The following is a 16,949-nucleotide window of genomic DNA, read 5'->3' on the forward strand; positions in this document are numbered from 1 at the left end:
GAAATGAGGACTTCAATTTGATAGGATGTTTGCTTTGGTCAAATCCTGGAGGTTGACTGTAATCAATGTAAATAGCAAGCAGTTTATTTCTGCAATCTGATTTTCAAATATTGGACATTTCCTTCTTTTGTAGGAAATGTACTTTCAGAACTCTTTTGCTTACATATCCTTTTTGATGTGTTATGTCAATACGATGCCAAAACGTGCGATACAGTCATTCCCAAAACTGGTATACCAGAAAAGAAATTCATTTACTGCTGTTGGTTGTGGGGACACTTTTTGCCCTGTTGTCTTTAGTCGGTGTAGGTGGAAGACCAAGGTAGTGTTGAAAGAGGCAGCCTCTGGGAGCTGTGGAGACCAGAAAGGGGGGAGGCCCCCCCGACCCTCTTCTTACCCCATCCTTGGAGGAAGTCGCCAGCTCTATGAAGGGGAAATACAGAGTAGACAGGGCAGAGGGCAGAGCCAGCAGAAGCAAGGGGGAACATGGAGCAGAACCAAGCCACGAGGATGGAACAGAAGGCGAAGCCGAAGAGCGAAGGGACCAGGAGAGGGGACGAGACGAGGCCAGGGAGGACAGGGGAAGGAACCGCATGCGCAGGGCGGCGCGCTATGAGGACAGCTGGGTGGGGGGCGGGGGGTGGTGCCTAGGAAGGAGAGGAAGGAGTGCCCGCACGTTCTGGGGACTGTTAGAAGAGCACGTTGCATTGTAAGCGATGAGAACAGGGCCTTTTTGGTTAACTACGGACTTAAATGTACATGGTTTTGGTGAATTAATATGAGTGTTTTAACTCACTCAATGGTTTAAAAATTAAGTATCCTAAGAGTAGTTTAATCATTCAGCTGAATCTGCCTTAACTGTGTGAAATGACATAGAAATTATAAGTTTTGCCATTCTTATTATGTGTAGGTTAGGATAATGAAATATAAAACCATTAAGGATTAAACCTGATCTTCATTTTCTGTATGCTTCACAGCTATGTGAGTATGTGTGGTGTGTAGAGTATGAACTTGTTCTCTACCACTCAAATGCCAGGTGGCACGTTTACCTTTCTGAATCAACCTGACTCGTCCCTTCCCACCCGCCCACTAAGGCAGACAAGAAGTTCAACCTCAGGCGCAATGTGGGGAACAGAGGTCACGTGGAGGGCCTTGCACAGACAAGAACATTCGAGGAAGGGCCTCTGGCCCTCCGTTCTCATCATGTCTGTGTTCCTTGCCCACATGATGCCTAAAAGGCTGACACCTCCTCTTTCCAGAGCACCCAAGCCCCCTGCGCACAGCCCCGCCTGGGGCCTTGGCCAGTGCCCTCAGGCCGTGGGCGAGTCCCCAGGCACCCACTCCTGCGGACTCTGCCCACTCTCCCATCACTTGAACGCACGTGAGACAAGAGCACAAGCCTCTCCTGCCCACATGACCCACCAGCCCTCATCCTTCTAGGAGCTCCCTCTCCTCTCCAAGGTCACGCCACCCAAGACCTGGAAGGCACTACAAGTTAGAGGTCAAGCTCAGTCATGCTGGGCATGGCGTAGAACATGACAGCCACCACCCACCCCTGTTTTAAAACCCAGCCTGATCCACATCCCCTGGGTTTAGGGCTCCCCCTGCCAGGGCCCAAGGTGTTTGAGTGGCCTTGACACAACCACAGGCACTTCCACTGGCCTTCTTAGTGGGTGGCGCAGAAAATGGCCTGCTCTGCTTTCCAGTTTTCAATGTGCTCAAAAGCCGACTCCAAAATACTCAGAGTCAACCATACCCCCTGCTAAATTGTGACCAGTGGGAAATTAAATACCATGGGAGGCATAGCTGGAAAGGCAGCCCATCAGTTACCGATGCGATACAGATAGTGTGGTCGTGGTCAAATCCATACGGTCTGTCAGCCAGGATTCAAACGCTTGACCCCAGAAAGCACCCTCCGCTTCTTCTGGCTCACTGTTCCCATCCCAGGCAGAGTCGCCTTTCCCACAGCAGACGTATTAAGCCCTGTCTCAGAATGTGTCCACGCTCGGCCAGTAGCTTAAGGGTAGGACTCCAGTGAGGCTGGCCATGACCTTCCTTTCTCTCTCCAGGATGAAGACTAGATATTTTAGATTCTGGAATCCAGATTCAGTCTCTCTCAGAATATAGATGTACTAGTATGTACACACACACACACACACACACACACAGATGTGCACATATACATAAGTATCTATCCTAGATACGGAGCAGCTGTGTAGGCACACAGACCTGGGTTCTGTCTCTCCACTGACTAGCTGTGCACCCCTCAACAAGTGACGTCACTAAACATCAGTTTGTTCATCTGTAAAATGGGATGATAATACAGTGATGCTATGCATACATCTGACATACTCAAATTCAATTACGTAATCTTGGTGCTCATATGCTTGCCGTGAGATTGTTTAGATACTTTTTATTTAAAACAGACCCTGATCGCAAGCTCCTTAGCTACTTTACTCAGTGCCCAGGCAAAGTAAAGTAGGAAAAACAGCCTGTGTTGGACCTATTGAGACATGGATTATCTGTATGTAAAGTCTAAGCAGGTTAATGGCTTTTTAAGGGTCTTTGTGGATATATGAGATCTTCATATATAATGTTGAGCTCTAATATTACACTCTACCTCATAACATTGTCAGAAGACTTAAATCAGATAACCTATATAAGGCATTTAGTTTAATGTCTGACATATGGTAAGCACTTAGTAAATGCTATTATCGTGATTTTTAATTTAGCTTTTATCAAATGAGTACAGGTTTCAGAGTCAAAGAAGATCTGGTTTCCAATCTACTGTGTCCCTATGTGGTTTGTAAACTTGGACAAACAACTTAAAATGTCTAGCTATGAAATAGGCTGCAACTGATCTTAAAGAATCATATTAAATGAGAAATCTATATATAAAGTACCCAGCCTAAGCTTAGGTATTCATTAAACGTTAGTTCTTTCCCCTTCTCATTTTCAATTAACATATATATGTGTGCCAGGGGGTTATGCATGCAATATGCATGCATATTGGAACAGCTGCATTTCTATATCTATATATACATATATTACTGGTAACAAACTGGATTATCTGCTTACACAGGCCAGAAGGAAATCTCAACTGATAAAAAGCACAACTGGAATGTATCATTTTTAAATTCTAAAATCAATCTGATTGCCCAAAGAAGAGATGCCATGACCCATCGCATACTCTCAGCAAGACTTCATAAGATTAAAGAACTAAAAAATGAATTATCCGATATACATCGTAAACTGGAAGCCACAGTCGTAGAAAACCAATTTTTGAAAAAACTTCAGATTAGGCACTTGAAAGCTATAGGAAAATATGAGAATTCACAAAATAACGTACCTCAGATTATGATTAAACATCAGAATGAAGTAAAAAATTTAAGGCAGCTGCTCAGGAAATCCAAGGAGAAGGAAAGGACCGTCTCCAGGAAGCTCAGAGACACGGACTGCGAGCTGCTGAGGACCAAGGACGCCCTGCAGGCTCTGCAGAAACTCTCTGAAGACAGAACCCTCGCGGAGAGGGAGGAGCTCACGCAAAGCTTGTCTGTGCTTACGACGAAAATGGAGGCAAATGACAAAAAAATACAGGTCTGTATCTTCAGAGGCCTAGAAATGTTAAGTTTCCAAAGCGGATACGCAGAGGGTGCACCTCGTTCCTCGCCGCTGTCTAACGATGCGCTGCCCCCTTCCGGGGTCGCCTGGATACGGGGTCACCTGGACACGGGGCAGGTAGCGGGCTTGATGGGAGGACAGAAATGGCCAGCTGGGAACTGGAAAGGTCCGAAGATGATTGTCCTCTAAGCCCGCCCAGCCGCCGGTGTCAGTGGACGTTTCTCACGTGCTGAAAGGTTGCATTGTGTTGTGTTCTCGTGTTGTGTTGTGTCGTGTTGTGTGAGACCTGTCTTAGAAACCAACCCTCTGCTTCAAACTGTTTATTAAAAAGGCTACCGCCCCAAAAACCTAAGGTGCCTCTCTTCAGTCCCTTTGCTGGCCGCCTCCCTCGGGGGTTTGTCCAGTCACTCCTACCAGGACATTTCGATACTTTTGAAATAGAAATTCCTCCCAGATAATACTCCTGGGAACAGAGAGGGAAAAAGGAATTAAAATCATCAAAGAAATGAATAGGTTGATTTTCCTCAACAATACACAGCTGTCCAAAGCTTGGGGGTTCCATTGTAAGGATGATTTGGGAGAACACCTCGATTATATCAACAATTCTGCCTATTTTACATCAGTTAGTTTTTGGTCTCTATAGACATAAAAATATAAATGGAATTAATTTACTGTTAAATTCCTTAAGACAATGGTGAAAGAAGTATTTTCTATGATCTTGAACTAAGAAAATATCAGATTCATTTCATTCACTTTTTTATCTCTTTGGTAAAATCCTCCTCTATTTTCAAAGAGAATTTTCTCACATCAAATAGATATGTGAGCTACAGAAAGTAACGAGAACCTCTGTTTTCACTCGTATAAGACACCGAAGTTCCCTTCTCTGGGCTTTTAGGGAATTAGCATATGTCATGTAAAAGTAAAAGTATTTTTATTTCATCCACACATTTTTACATCTACATGTTTAAGCAGTTAATGTTTCTATATTAACAAAATCGAAAAGAATTCAAGAACTAATTGACTGTTTTCTTATCAGAAGCACTTGGTTTTATGAGAAATTCCATCTAGTTGTAGGGCATTTGGTTGGGGATAAAAATGTTCGTTGGCCCAAACACGTAGGCAATTGTTTTAATGTTAATAGTTTAGGGAGTGGGACTTTAGCGATTATTTCATCCTTTTAGCTTGTCATATTTCAAACTTTTCTTTAATGAGGAAGTGTTAATGTCACAATGGGGGAAACCACACTTAATGGAAAATAAAAGAAAGAAGAGCCTCGGCCCACGCTCCGCTCACGCCCAGGCCGAGGAGTCCCCCCGGGCAGCAGCGAGCAAGCCCCACGTAGAGATGGGCGCAGGCTAAAGCAGCCCTTTCACCGTCACAGTTGGTCCATGTGGCTGTGGCTCTGTGAGTCCGCAGTGCGACTTCCCATCGCAGTGATCGGTCATGGTCCACGATGGTCTGCACTGATGCTAGACACCCCCTTAGAAAGAGAGGCTTGAGAGGCTTATAAAGAATACAGCCGGTCATTGAATAGCATCATTTCATCTGACGTCGTGTCCTTACAATGTCGATGAGAAAAACACGTCCCACAGCCATGCACGCAAGGGGAGTCGGTGCCCGCCTCGTCCCAGTGTGAGTGCGTGTGGCTGTTGGGTGAGGGGCCCTACGATGGAAGAGTAGAAGGGCGTCCTGTCCTGGGCGGGTCCCGCCTTGTCCCCCGAGCTGCCTGGAAAGACGCTGCCCAGCCACCCCCCTGAACTGGAATCAGCAGGTCGACAAAGAATTATCTTGTTTTTAATTTATCTTTCTTAAATGAATGTATAGCTCACATTTATTTCGATGTTTAATATTAGAAGTGTTTTAGGTCTTTATTTAGAAGTTTGGTGGTGTTTTTATGACCAGAAATATGCCGTAGGAACTTAACTCTAGTTTATATCAATTAGCCTGTGGTAAAACTGGTTTCACTATACATCATTTTACTTAAAGTCACAGTCTCCAATAACCCACCCAAGACATAAGTGAGGACTTAGCGTCCACTATGCCGAGTTAGCAGAATACTTCACTTTGGCAGAACTGATTAGGTTTAAAAGGTGACCTTGATTTTATTTATTGATTTTTCAGAATCCATTCAAAAAAAAATTTTTTTTTTATCAGATTCTAGAGTATAGAAAACATTAGATTCAAAACATATGATATTTATTCCCTAGAGTTTGGGTCTGGGATTTTTTGGCTTTTTGGGTGTATGTTTGTTTAGTTCTAATAATATGTCCCTTATGCAAGTCATACACTAAAATCGTATTAAAAATTTGCACTTCTCATAAATGTAATAAGTTCCATTACAATTGAAGTTTTTAATAAAACTACACTGGTTACAGAGTGGTTGAAACATATACTGTTTTCAGAGCTTGGAGAAACAGCTGGGGCTGAACAATAAAGCCTTCCATCGGCAGCTGGCTGTCGAGAACCAGAAGACAATAGCAGCTCAAATGGCTACAAAGACCCTGCAGATGGAAGTCACACGCCTTCAACAAAAACTTAAGGTACTTCTTTTAAGGCCAAATGCAACAAAATTTGTGAAATTCTGCTTCTCAAAATATCAGAGTTATCTATGCCTATTATATCTCTAAATTATTTAACTTTAGGAATACATTTCTCAAATTAACTTTTTGCCCTACAACCATGTGAATGGATAGAGGATTTGAAATTATTAAAATGAGTTAACGGCCTGGTGAATGTGTGCCGAAATTAGAAAAATTAAAGCTCTATCGTACTTATTAATAAAACTTCCTGTTATTTTTATTTCATCATATGAAGTAATATTACTATATTTTGTTAATTTTTTAATGGAACCCAAAATAAATTTTTAAATTTAAAAATTAACTTATAACATTAAAATGTGTAGGGTAATTTTAGTGGCCTATAGATTTATTTTAACATTTCACTTGCAAAACTGTTCTTTACAGTGCACTTTAAGGGAGCATTTGAGAGCTTGCTCCCCAGCACATGTCATCAATTTGGCTCAAATAAACTCATAAAAGTTCAATAAATAGGCTTCCAGTCAAGATGGCGGAGTAGGTAAACGCTGGGCTTGAATGCTGTGCTCCCATGACAACATCAAAATGACAACTGAACTATGGAAGAGCCATCACTGGGAGTTGCCTGAAGTCTAGCGCAGACTCACTGCTAACGACTCGCTGGCTCCCGCCAGCACTGGGGCTGCAAACAAAAGTTGCCAGGGACACACGGGAAGAACTGAGTCATCTGCTTCGGGGCAAGGGCTGAGGGGCGGCTCTCCCCGCCATTTTGTCCCTTCGTTGAGCCTGCCCCCACCAGCTCACAGACCTAGGCGGCTGCCGTATCTGCGTCACCATCAACATAGTTAACACTGGTCCCCGGCCTGGTGACTCCTTGAGACCCTCCCCCTCCCAACGTACAGGCCCACCCAGGCCGCTTCCAATGGCTTTTCCATATAAACAGCCTGTCTTGGCTCAGGCTTCGAACTTTCCTAAAATCTCTCAAAGGTTCACAAAACCCAAACAAGCAGCATCTGGCCTCGGCGTGCCCCATACCGCTTACTGAGCAGCCCCAAGCCCAGCAGCAGTGGCAGAGGCAGCTGGCCTCGGTTTGCAGCTTGGCCTCTTTAGGCATTTCCAAGCCCAGCGTGGGTGATGGCCATCTGCGGATTGCTTGGTGACTCACGCCTGGTGTCCCCGGGTGAGTTACAGGCTGCAGCTGAACTTGGCCTGTGACATTCGCCCCTACCAGGAGGCCCCAGCCTGCATGTCCAGTGGACAGCTTTGGTCTGAGCCAGAGCACCACCTTCAGTCACGCCTGAGGACGACACGCCCAAAGGGCAGACTGGGCAGGCACCAGAGTCCTGCTAAAGTGAATCCTGCTCTGTAGGGTCGGTCCCTGCACAACAGCTCCTCTACTGGTCACAGCCAGTCATCACGACCAATCAGCCTGAAGGCTAATCCCTCCCACTGACATGCAAACGGCAACCCAGGCTCAACTACAACACAGGATGATGGCACACACAACCCACACAAGGGACACACCTGGAGCACCCAGCTCACGTGACCAGGGAAGACTGCCTGCCACTGGGACCCACAGCACATCTATTACATAAGGCCACTCTACTAAGACCAGGAGACATAACAGCCCTATACAATACATAGTAACAAACACAAGTAGGCAGCCTAATGGGATGCCAAAGAAACATATTCCAAAAGAAAGAACAAAGCTCCAGAGAAAGAACTAAACAAAATGGAGACAAGCAATCTGTCAAATGCAGAGTTCAAAACACTTGTTATAAGGATGCTCAGTGAGCTTAGGGGAACAGTAGATGAACTCAGTGAGAACTTAAACAAAGAGATAAAAATAAAAGTGGAGATAGAGAACATAAAAAAGACCCAGTCGGAAATGAAGACTACAGTAACTGAAATGAAGAATGCCTTAGGGGGAATCAACAGTAGATCAGATGAAGCGAAGAATCAAATCAGTGATTTAGAAAATAAGGTAGCAAAAAACACCCAGTCAGAACAGCAAAAAGAAAAAAGAATCCAAAAAAATGACGATAGTTTAAGGGGCCCTGGGACAACCTCAAGCATACCAACATTCGCATCTTAGGGATACCAAAAGGAGAAGAGAGCGAAGAATTGAAAACCTATTTCAAGAAATAATGATGGAAAACTTCCTTAACCTGGTGAAGGAAATAGACATGCAAGCCCAGGAAGTGCAGGGAGTCCCAAACAAGATGAACCCAAAGAGGCCCACACCAAGATACGTCATAATTAAAGTGCCAAAGGTTAAAAAAAAAAAAAAAAGAAAGAATCTTAAAAGCAGCAAGAGAAAAACAGTTAGTTACCTACAAGGGAGCACCCATAAGACTGTCAGCTGATTTCTCGACAGAAACTTTGCAGGACAGAAGGGATTGGCAGGAAATATTCAAAGTGATGAAAAGCAAGGACCTACAACCAAGATTACTCTACCCAGCAAAGCTATCATTTAGAATCAACAGAGAAATAAACAGTTTCTCAGACAAGAAAAAGCTAAAGAAATTCATCATCACTAAACCAGTATTACAGGAAATGTTATTGGGACTTCTTTAAGAAGAAGAAAAAAGATAAAAAGATAAAAAATGTGAATAATAAAATGGCGATAACTACATACCTAGCAACAATTACTTTAAATGTAAATGGATTAAATGCTCCAATCAAAAGAAAAAGATAGAGCGGCTGAATGGATAAGAAAACAAGACCCTTACATATGCTGCCTACAAGAGACTCACTTCAGATCAAAAGACACACAGAGACTGAAAGTAAAGGAATGAAAAAAGGAGTTTCACGAAAATGGAAACAAAAAAAAAAGCTGGGGTAGCAATACTTAAAACAACAAAATAGACTTTAAAACAAAGGCTATAACAAGGGACCAAGAAGGACCCAATTATCCCACTTCTGGGTATTTATCTGAAGAAATCGAAAACATTGAAGGGGCATGAGAATCCGTATGTTCATTGCATCATTACTTACAGTAGCCAAGATATGGAGGCAACCTGGGTGTCCATCAATGGGTGAATGGATAAAAAAGAGGTGGTATGTATACACACACACACACACGCACACACGCACACACACACACACACACACACACACACGCACACACACTCTATGGAACATTACTCAGCCATAAAAAAGAATGAAATCTTGCCATCTGCAACAACATGGACAGATCCAGTGGGCATTGTGCTGAGTCAAGTAAGTCAGACAGAGAAAGACAGGTGTCATATGTGGAATGTAGAGAACAGGATAAACAAACAACGGAAACAAGCTCACAGATACAGAGAGCACTTTGATGGTTGTCAGATTGGGGCGTGGGGTGGGGGAGGGGATTAAGAGGTACAAATTGGTAGTTACACATAGTCATGGGGATGTAGGGTATAACGTGGAATATAGTCAGTAGTACTATAATAACTATGTATGGTGTCAAATGACTACTGGTTTCATTGGGTGATCACTTCATAATTTACATAAATGTCTAATCACTGTGTTGTACACCTGAAACTAACATATTATTGCATGCCAACTATAATTGAAAATTTTTTTAGAAATTAAAAAGTTATGGGAAACTCAGCAACAAACAAGCAAAGAACCCAATTTAAAAATGAACAAAGAACTTGGATAGACATTTCTCCAAAGAAAATATACAAATGTCCAGTGAGCACATGAAAAGATGCTCAATATCACTAATCATTAGGGAAATGCAAATTGTAATCTTAGTGAGATACCACTTCACACCCATTAAGATGGCTATTTACCAAAAAAAAAAACAAAAAACAATAAAACAGAAAATAAATATTGCTGAGGATGTACTTCCTGACTGATGTACACACCACCACCTATGGAGCACTCTGGCCTCCCAAACTGGACCTAGATCTGATTAAACATTCAGACCTAACTACCAAAGTAAAAGAAACCCAGGCAGGGGAACATGATAAACAACATCTCGGGGATGCAATCAGCAGCATTGGACTGTAGGAAACTCTGCAGCACGAATAACCCAGATTCTACAAGTAAATAGCAAAGAGAAACAAAGGAGTTGAGGATAGAATTTATAGATTAAAAGAGGCTATGAGAACAAGTCAACTAAAAAACAATCTGACTCAAAACAGGGAAAGGACTTAAACATTTCTCCAAAGAAAATATAGGAATGGCCAAGAAGCATATGAAAAGATGCTCAACAGATCTTTAGGAAAATGCAAATCAAAACTATGAGATACAACTTCTCGCCCATTAGGATGGCTGCTATCCAAAAAAAAAAGTATTGGCAAGGATATGGAGAAATTTGAACTGTTGGTGGGAATGTCAAATGGTACAGCTACTATGGTCAACAGTATGGCAATTCCTCAAAAAATTAAAAATGCATATGATCCAGCAATTCCACTTCTGGCTATACCCAAAAGAATTAAAAGCAGGTCTCGAAAAGTTATTTGCACACCCATGTTCATAGCAGCGTTCACAATGGCTAAAATGTGGAAGCAACCTGAGTGTCCATCAGCAAATGAATGGACAAGTGAAATGTGGTATATGTGCACAGTGGAGCATTAGGCAGCCCCCCTTTGTCAAGACAGCACAAGGGGGAGAGCGTAGACTCCAGCCCTTGATGGGGAGTCACAAGGTTCTAGAAGAGCATATGGGACCAGAAACACTGCTGTTGCAATTTTAGGAAAAGACAATCCGTCACACAAACACAGACTTTAATACTTGAGCGTGGGAGGGTATGGTCTCAAAGGTCGACACTTCTATTTCTGTACCTTGAAACTCATTTCAAAGTCATTCGATGGTTCATTCCCGGATTTCGGCACCAACACACACAAAAAAGTCATTCGACACCAAGTCTAGGCCCCAAGTCTAGGCCCCGCACCATTTCCAGAATCTGAATCAACGTAAGAGGATGATGTCAGCCTTCCACAACTCCCAAACGTACTGCACCCAGCTGTCATCCAGGCTGCAAGCTTCCCCCTGCCAAAGAAATCGTGTCTATTAAGACATTGTCCCCTCTGAGTTTTGGAAGCTGTCCGTGCTGACCTGAATAAAGTTCCACACCATAACTCGACTTCCGCTTTAACACGGACCTGCTGCTCTCCGAGCCTGTGCGTAGCCTTTCCCACAAATATTCCACAAGCATTTGTGAGCCTCCCTGAAGGCGGATTTTATTTCTCACTGTTTCTCGTGATTAACTGATTGAACTCAATCGCACGAGTATCCTGGATTGCGTTCTGAGCCTGTCATCTTCCGCTCGGGGCCCAGCTCTGTGGGTACCTGGACTTAAGCCTTTGTTCCCGTTACCTCCGTCTGACCCGGCCATCCCTGCGCCAGCCACCTGTCCGTCAGCAGTTCTCAATCTGCCTCCTCGCTCCCTCTGCTGCTGGAGTACCTACTGACCCTCTGAGGATCCCCATCAAACCAAGAGACGTAACCGAATTTTCCAGATAATCAAAACTTGGCCCTCTAGGCCCAGCAATTGCACTTCTGAGTACTTATCCAAAGGAAACCAAAACAATAATTCGTAAAGATCTATGCACCACAATATTCATGGCAGCACAATTCACAATAGCCAAGATATGGAAGCAACCTAAATGCCCATCAACAGATGATCGGATAAAGAAATTATGGTTCATATATATAATGGAATATCACTCAGCCACTAAAAAAAAATGAAATGCTACCATTTGCAAGGACATGGATGGACCTAGCGGTTATTACGATGAGTGAAATAAGTCAGACAGAGAAAGATAAATACCACATGATTTCACTTATATGTGGAATCTAAGGAACAAAAAGAACAAACTAATCAAAAACAGACTCACAAATGTAGTGGACAATTTGGTGACAGACAGAGGGGAGGGGGTTGGGGGGCTGGGGGAATTGGGTAAAGGGTTAAAGAAGTACAAATTAGTAGTTGATAGATGGTCACGGGGATGGGGAGCACGGCATAGGGAATGCAGTCAGCATTAATATAACGGCTAGGTAGAGGGCCAGGGGAGGGAGGGAGCAACTGGGGGGATCGTTTTATAAACATAGAGATGTCTAAACAATGTACTGTACACTCAAAACTAATTCAAATAAATAAATTTAAAAAAACAAACTTGGCCCTCTCGACATCTAAATCTTTTTTCGTGTCTTCCCCCATCCCTGAGGCCCTCGCTCCCGGCTCTTCCTCTCTAACCAGACAGCGGGACACGCCCTTGATGCATATGCCCACCTCTCCTTGACTGGGGCTTTGACTGAATCCCGGGGGTCTGGAGTGAACAGGCTTGCCTCTTGACGTATGCGGACGAAGGAGTGTTTGGTATTTAATTAGATATTTTTTCCCCCCATCAACAAGCCAGGATTTCAAATCTTTTGTTTTGCTGAGACTTTAAAAAGTCAATATGGAAATGTAAAGCCGAACAATGCTATAGACTTTACTCACCCTGCACCTGCTATCTAAATGCAGCCCCGCCTACTAGAACATTCCGTGATGAGGGAGACATTCCCGTCTTCACTGGCCGACACTGTGCTCACCAGTCACAGGTAGCTACTGAGCACTTGAAATATGGGCAATGTGACTGAGGGCTGAATTTTTCATTTTATTTTATTTTAATTAGCTAAAAATCTCAACGTGGCTAGTGGGCACTATTGTACCATGCAGAAGAGCAATGAACTTCATGGCACAGACTCAAGGGACAGAAAAAAGTGAAAGAACCTGGCTTGGAAACTTTCCAAAAATATTGTCCTTATCACAATACTTTGTCACTGTTAAAAAGTACTTTCCGATGTCAGGAATTATATATAATGATATGACCTATTTCTGTTTCCGCTAGAATTCTAGATTTTATTCAGAGAATACTGAACTCACGTAAATTGCTTTTTAAAAGAAATGAAAGTTGTTAAAAGCAAGTATTTATAGAAAAATTGGTATTGTGGTTTTCTTTAGGAGAAGGATCGAGAGCTTGAAATTAAAAACATCTACACTAATAGGATACTTAAAAATTTACATGACAAAGAAGATTATCCAAAAGGTATGTTTTAATCATTTTTGCTCAAAATCTATTCTTAAGTAACTAGTCAATTTTTCTAACTTATATCACCATAATAATGGATATTTTTTAAAATCATTTTATTGGGCATTGGAACAGTTTTTGTGATTCTAGGAAAAAAATGAAACTGTGCCATGGTTGAAACATCTAGAAAAGCATAGAAATACTTTCCTGCTTTCCCATCTTCCCGTCTTGTATGTTCTTACTTCAGGAGAAATGAGAGAACTTTTCAGTTTGAAGCAAAACGTCTGCCAAATTTTGAACTTCCTAAAAATATCTATTAGCCAGTGTGTGGACTTTAAAATCAACTTTATTTCGGTACAGTTCGCCTCACTAAAAGGCATTCAAGTTAAGTGAGCAATTAGTGGGTTTTGACAAGTGCTGATACCCACGTATCCACCGCCCGGGAAGATACAGGCCATTTCCATCTCCTCCAGAAGGTCCCTTGGGCCCCCTTTGCAGTCAGTGGCCCCATCCCTGGCCTGAGGCGACCACTGAGTCCCTTAGGTCACAGCAGCTGAGTCGGCCTGTTCTAGAATTTCGTTTAGTCCAGCATAATGTTTTTGAGACCCATCCACGGTGCTACGACTACCAGTAGTTCGTACCTTTTTATTGCCGAGTAGTATTTTTCCCTTCGAGACAGGATGTACTTACCTTCCGCCCCCATAAGAGCCCCGGCTGGAATACTCTGCTCAGAAGAGTTACGGCAGGGACATTCACCCTGCTTTAGTAGAAGTGACCACGTGTTTATTTTTTAAGGCAACAGCCTCAAATTTCCCTGCCTGCCTTTGCTGCCTCTGGCTTGTAAGCCAGAATAACAGCCAGCAGAGGTGATGACAAAATCGACCATGGGCGCATTCAAAAGGGATAATGAATGCTTCAGGGAAAAGGCGGTCTCAATTTCGCAGTCCTGCCTCTTGGCCTGGGCCCGCTAACCCTTGGCAGGCAGGGACCACGACACCGGAGATGGCGGTGCCTGCTCCCTCAGCTGCACGCCTGCAGTTTTGAATCCCGTGAACAAACAGGGACAGCCGTGCCCTTGATCAGGGATGCCGACCCATCCTAACGCCAGCGTGCTTGGGACCCTACCACGGTGATGTGCATAACCTTCGTGGCCCAAAATAAGACACAACGAGCCGAATGGTGAGGTGGGGGAGTGAACGTGGTAAATGTTATACGTATATTGGAAGTTTTTAGAAAATATCTAATGTACTTTGTTTTGCTACATTGCAAACTTCAGTGTTATTTTACATTTAAAATCAATATTGCTTCCAAATATAAGATCCATTTCTCATATACAAGGTGCCTGTTCTGTAGTTTCTTCAACAAAATCAGTACAAGCAGACAGGAAAAAAGTTTCATTTACAACGATGAGACACCAGGAAACCCAAAAATCAGAAGACGTTCCGTGTTTGATGACTCAGGTACAGCAAATTTGAAATCTCACAATGTCTAATTAAACATAGCTTTACAAAAATAAAACAGTCACTTGTTCTACACAAAAAGTATTTTTACTTATTGAATGAAATACAGTTTTAAATTATCTGTACCCCCCGCCCCCAAAATGTGTTCTGCTGCTTTTCTAAATTATAGGGTAAAAAGACAGCAGGAAACATTGGTCATAAAGAAAAATCAGCTGAAATCATCCGTGCGATTCCTCACTATATCAGCAAACTTCTAGAGGATTCTAAGAGAAAGTATGAAGGTCAGTGTAACAACTTTTAAGTCTCCTTTACTCTGATTTGATTTTTGTAAGCTGTGAATTACTGCTGTATGTTGTGGGCGTGGACAAACGCGCACCTCAGACGCGTGGATCCGGTGGAAGGCGCGATTATCAGGCGAACCTGCGCGGCCACCACGGTGCTGGAGACGCAGCTCGCGGGGCCCCGGGGACCTCCGCGGGCCCTTCGTTGGCACGACGCGCTCCGCCCGCGGGAGCCTCGGTCCCCAGCGCTGCGCTGCGCTGCGCTCGCCGTCCCCGGCCTCGTACACGAGTGTCCTACACGGACGCCGTTTTGCAGAATCAAACCCAGCTGAGGGAAGCGCGCGCTGGCCCTGACGGACAGCAGCCCCGAGGGGCTAAGCGGGACGGAGGCTCCGCCTCGGCGTCCCGCTGTCCAGGGGCTCCGTCTGGGCGCGGAGAAGCCACCAGCCCACCCCGCAGGCAGCAGGCCGGCATCGCCAGAGCTCCCGCCGGCTCCCGGGGGCAGGTCAGAGCGGACGCTCTGTGGCTGTGGGGCGGGAGGGGACAGAGAGCCACATCTGCCGCAGGCAGCGGTCAGCACCTGCGAGGACCTGCCCAGCTGGCGCCGGCGCCGGCGCCGGGAGGGTGGCGAGCAGGGTCTGGCAACGCCGGCCCTCTATGCTTAAGCCCGTCCGCCCCTGCCCAGTGGCCCCCCTGCCTCTGTGACATCCTGGCACCTCCCGACCCCCGCTTCCCGCAGGTTCTGTCACCTCCCCCGACTCAATGGTGGCATGTTTCCTAACCATGTCCTCTTTCTTGGTAAACACCATCATGTCCACTAGCTTCTGGTGATGGGTGCACTTAAGGCAGGTGTGCGTACCTTTGATGTGGAAATGTCACTATTCTGCCCTTCACTAATAATTGGCTAGAAAGAAAATTCTAGGTGGGAGACCCTTTTCCTTCCCTTAACATTGTTTTCACATTAAATGATTGCTGAGGGAACTCTGCGTGAAGCCGCGCGCGCTGGGCAAACTCGGCCTCCACGGGAGGAATGGCCACTGCCACCCGGGGCTGGGGTCACACCTTAGTGTGGGGCCCCGCTGGCCTCGGAGTGACGTCTGGATTACACAGACGCGTGGCGGCACCCGCCGGGGCAGTTTCGTGGAGCGGACGGACACTGCGTTCCCGTGCCTTGGGTGGTCACTGGTCCCTTCCATCACCCGTGTCGGCCTAGAAAGCTTTGTTTCTTCTCTGGAGTGTCAGGGAACTTCAGAGAGAAGAATATGCTCACCGCGTACTCTTGAGACACATTACTTTCTCTCTCTAGAATTCCTCTCTCATTTTCCTGGAGTACAAATCGGCAATTTTATTTCAGAATGTGTTCACGTAAGGCAATTCGCCCGCCCTTTCGGCCTTGTCCACACTCTGCCCCAGAACGGCTGGCCGAGCCGGTTTACAGACAGTGGCCTGGTCTGGTCAGGACGTGGCGGTGGACGCGTCTGTGCCTGCCCAGGCCTTTCCCAGGGGGCTGCTGGTGCCTGGCCCCGGGGAAGGGCAAGCCCGTGTCCCCGTCCGCAGGTCGTCCCACTTGGCAGCGGGCTGGGAACAGCTTTCCTGCCGTGCAGGTTCGTCCACGTCATGACACCATTCACCTACCAGGACCCCGGTGACAGACGTTTAGGGGGTCTGGCTGTTGCTAACCCATGGGGATGCCGCGGTAAGCATCCGCACGCTGCGTACCTCTGTGTGTGTGTGTGTTTTTAGGACTTTATGGTTTTATTACACACACACGATGTGCACACAAGCTGTCTATTCATTTCTTCAATGTGCAGCCTGGTGTCGGGACTGCGACTTCCCACAGTGGCTTTGCGGTCCGTCCAGGTGGCGGGGCACTCTCAGCACAGTGAGATTCGTCGCCCGTCCAGCTTGGTGACGATGACACTGCGGACCAGGAACTTGAGAAAGCCGCTGGCGGCGAGTGCTTTGTGTTCTTGTCGCCGGTCATCCGAGTCTGTCGGCGCCTCTGGGGTCCCTTGGTTGCGCGTGGTTGTGACATACCTGTCTGAC

General features: G+C 45.1%; 1 protein-coding gene across 1 annotated transcript in view; it reads left to right on the forward strand.

Annotated features, from left to right (window-relative positions):
- The window catches only part of LCA5L (LCA5L, lebercilin like), a 22,517-nt gene that overhangs the window by 2,393 nt on the left and 3,175 nt on the right, over positions 1-16,949 (forward strand). The window contains exons 2-6 of the mRNA XM_011375308.2: positions 3,080-3,594; positions 6,021-6,158; positions 13,096-13,180; positions 14,516-14,622; positions 14,792-14,903. Of these exons, the coding sequence (XP_011373610.1) occupies positions 3,080-3,594; positions 6,021-6,158; positions 13,096-13,180; positions 14,516-14,622; positions 14,792-14,903 (957 nt within the window). The remainder of the gene's footprint in view (positions 1-3,079; positions 3,595-6,020; positions 6,159-13,095; positions 13,181-14,515; positions 14,623-14,791; positions 14,904-16,949) is intronic.

Source organism: Pteropus vampyrus, unplaced genomic scaffold (genome assembly GCF_000151845.1).
Source record: "Pteropus vampyrus isolate Shadow unplaced genomic scaffold, Pvam_2.0 Scaffold270, whole genome shotgun sequence".
Lineage (NCBI taxonomy): Eukaryota > Metazoa > Chordata > Mammalia > Chiroptera > Pteropodidae > Pteropus > Pteropus vampyrus.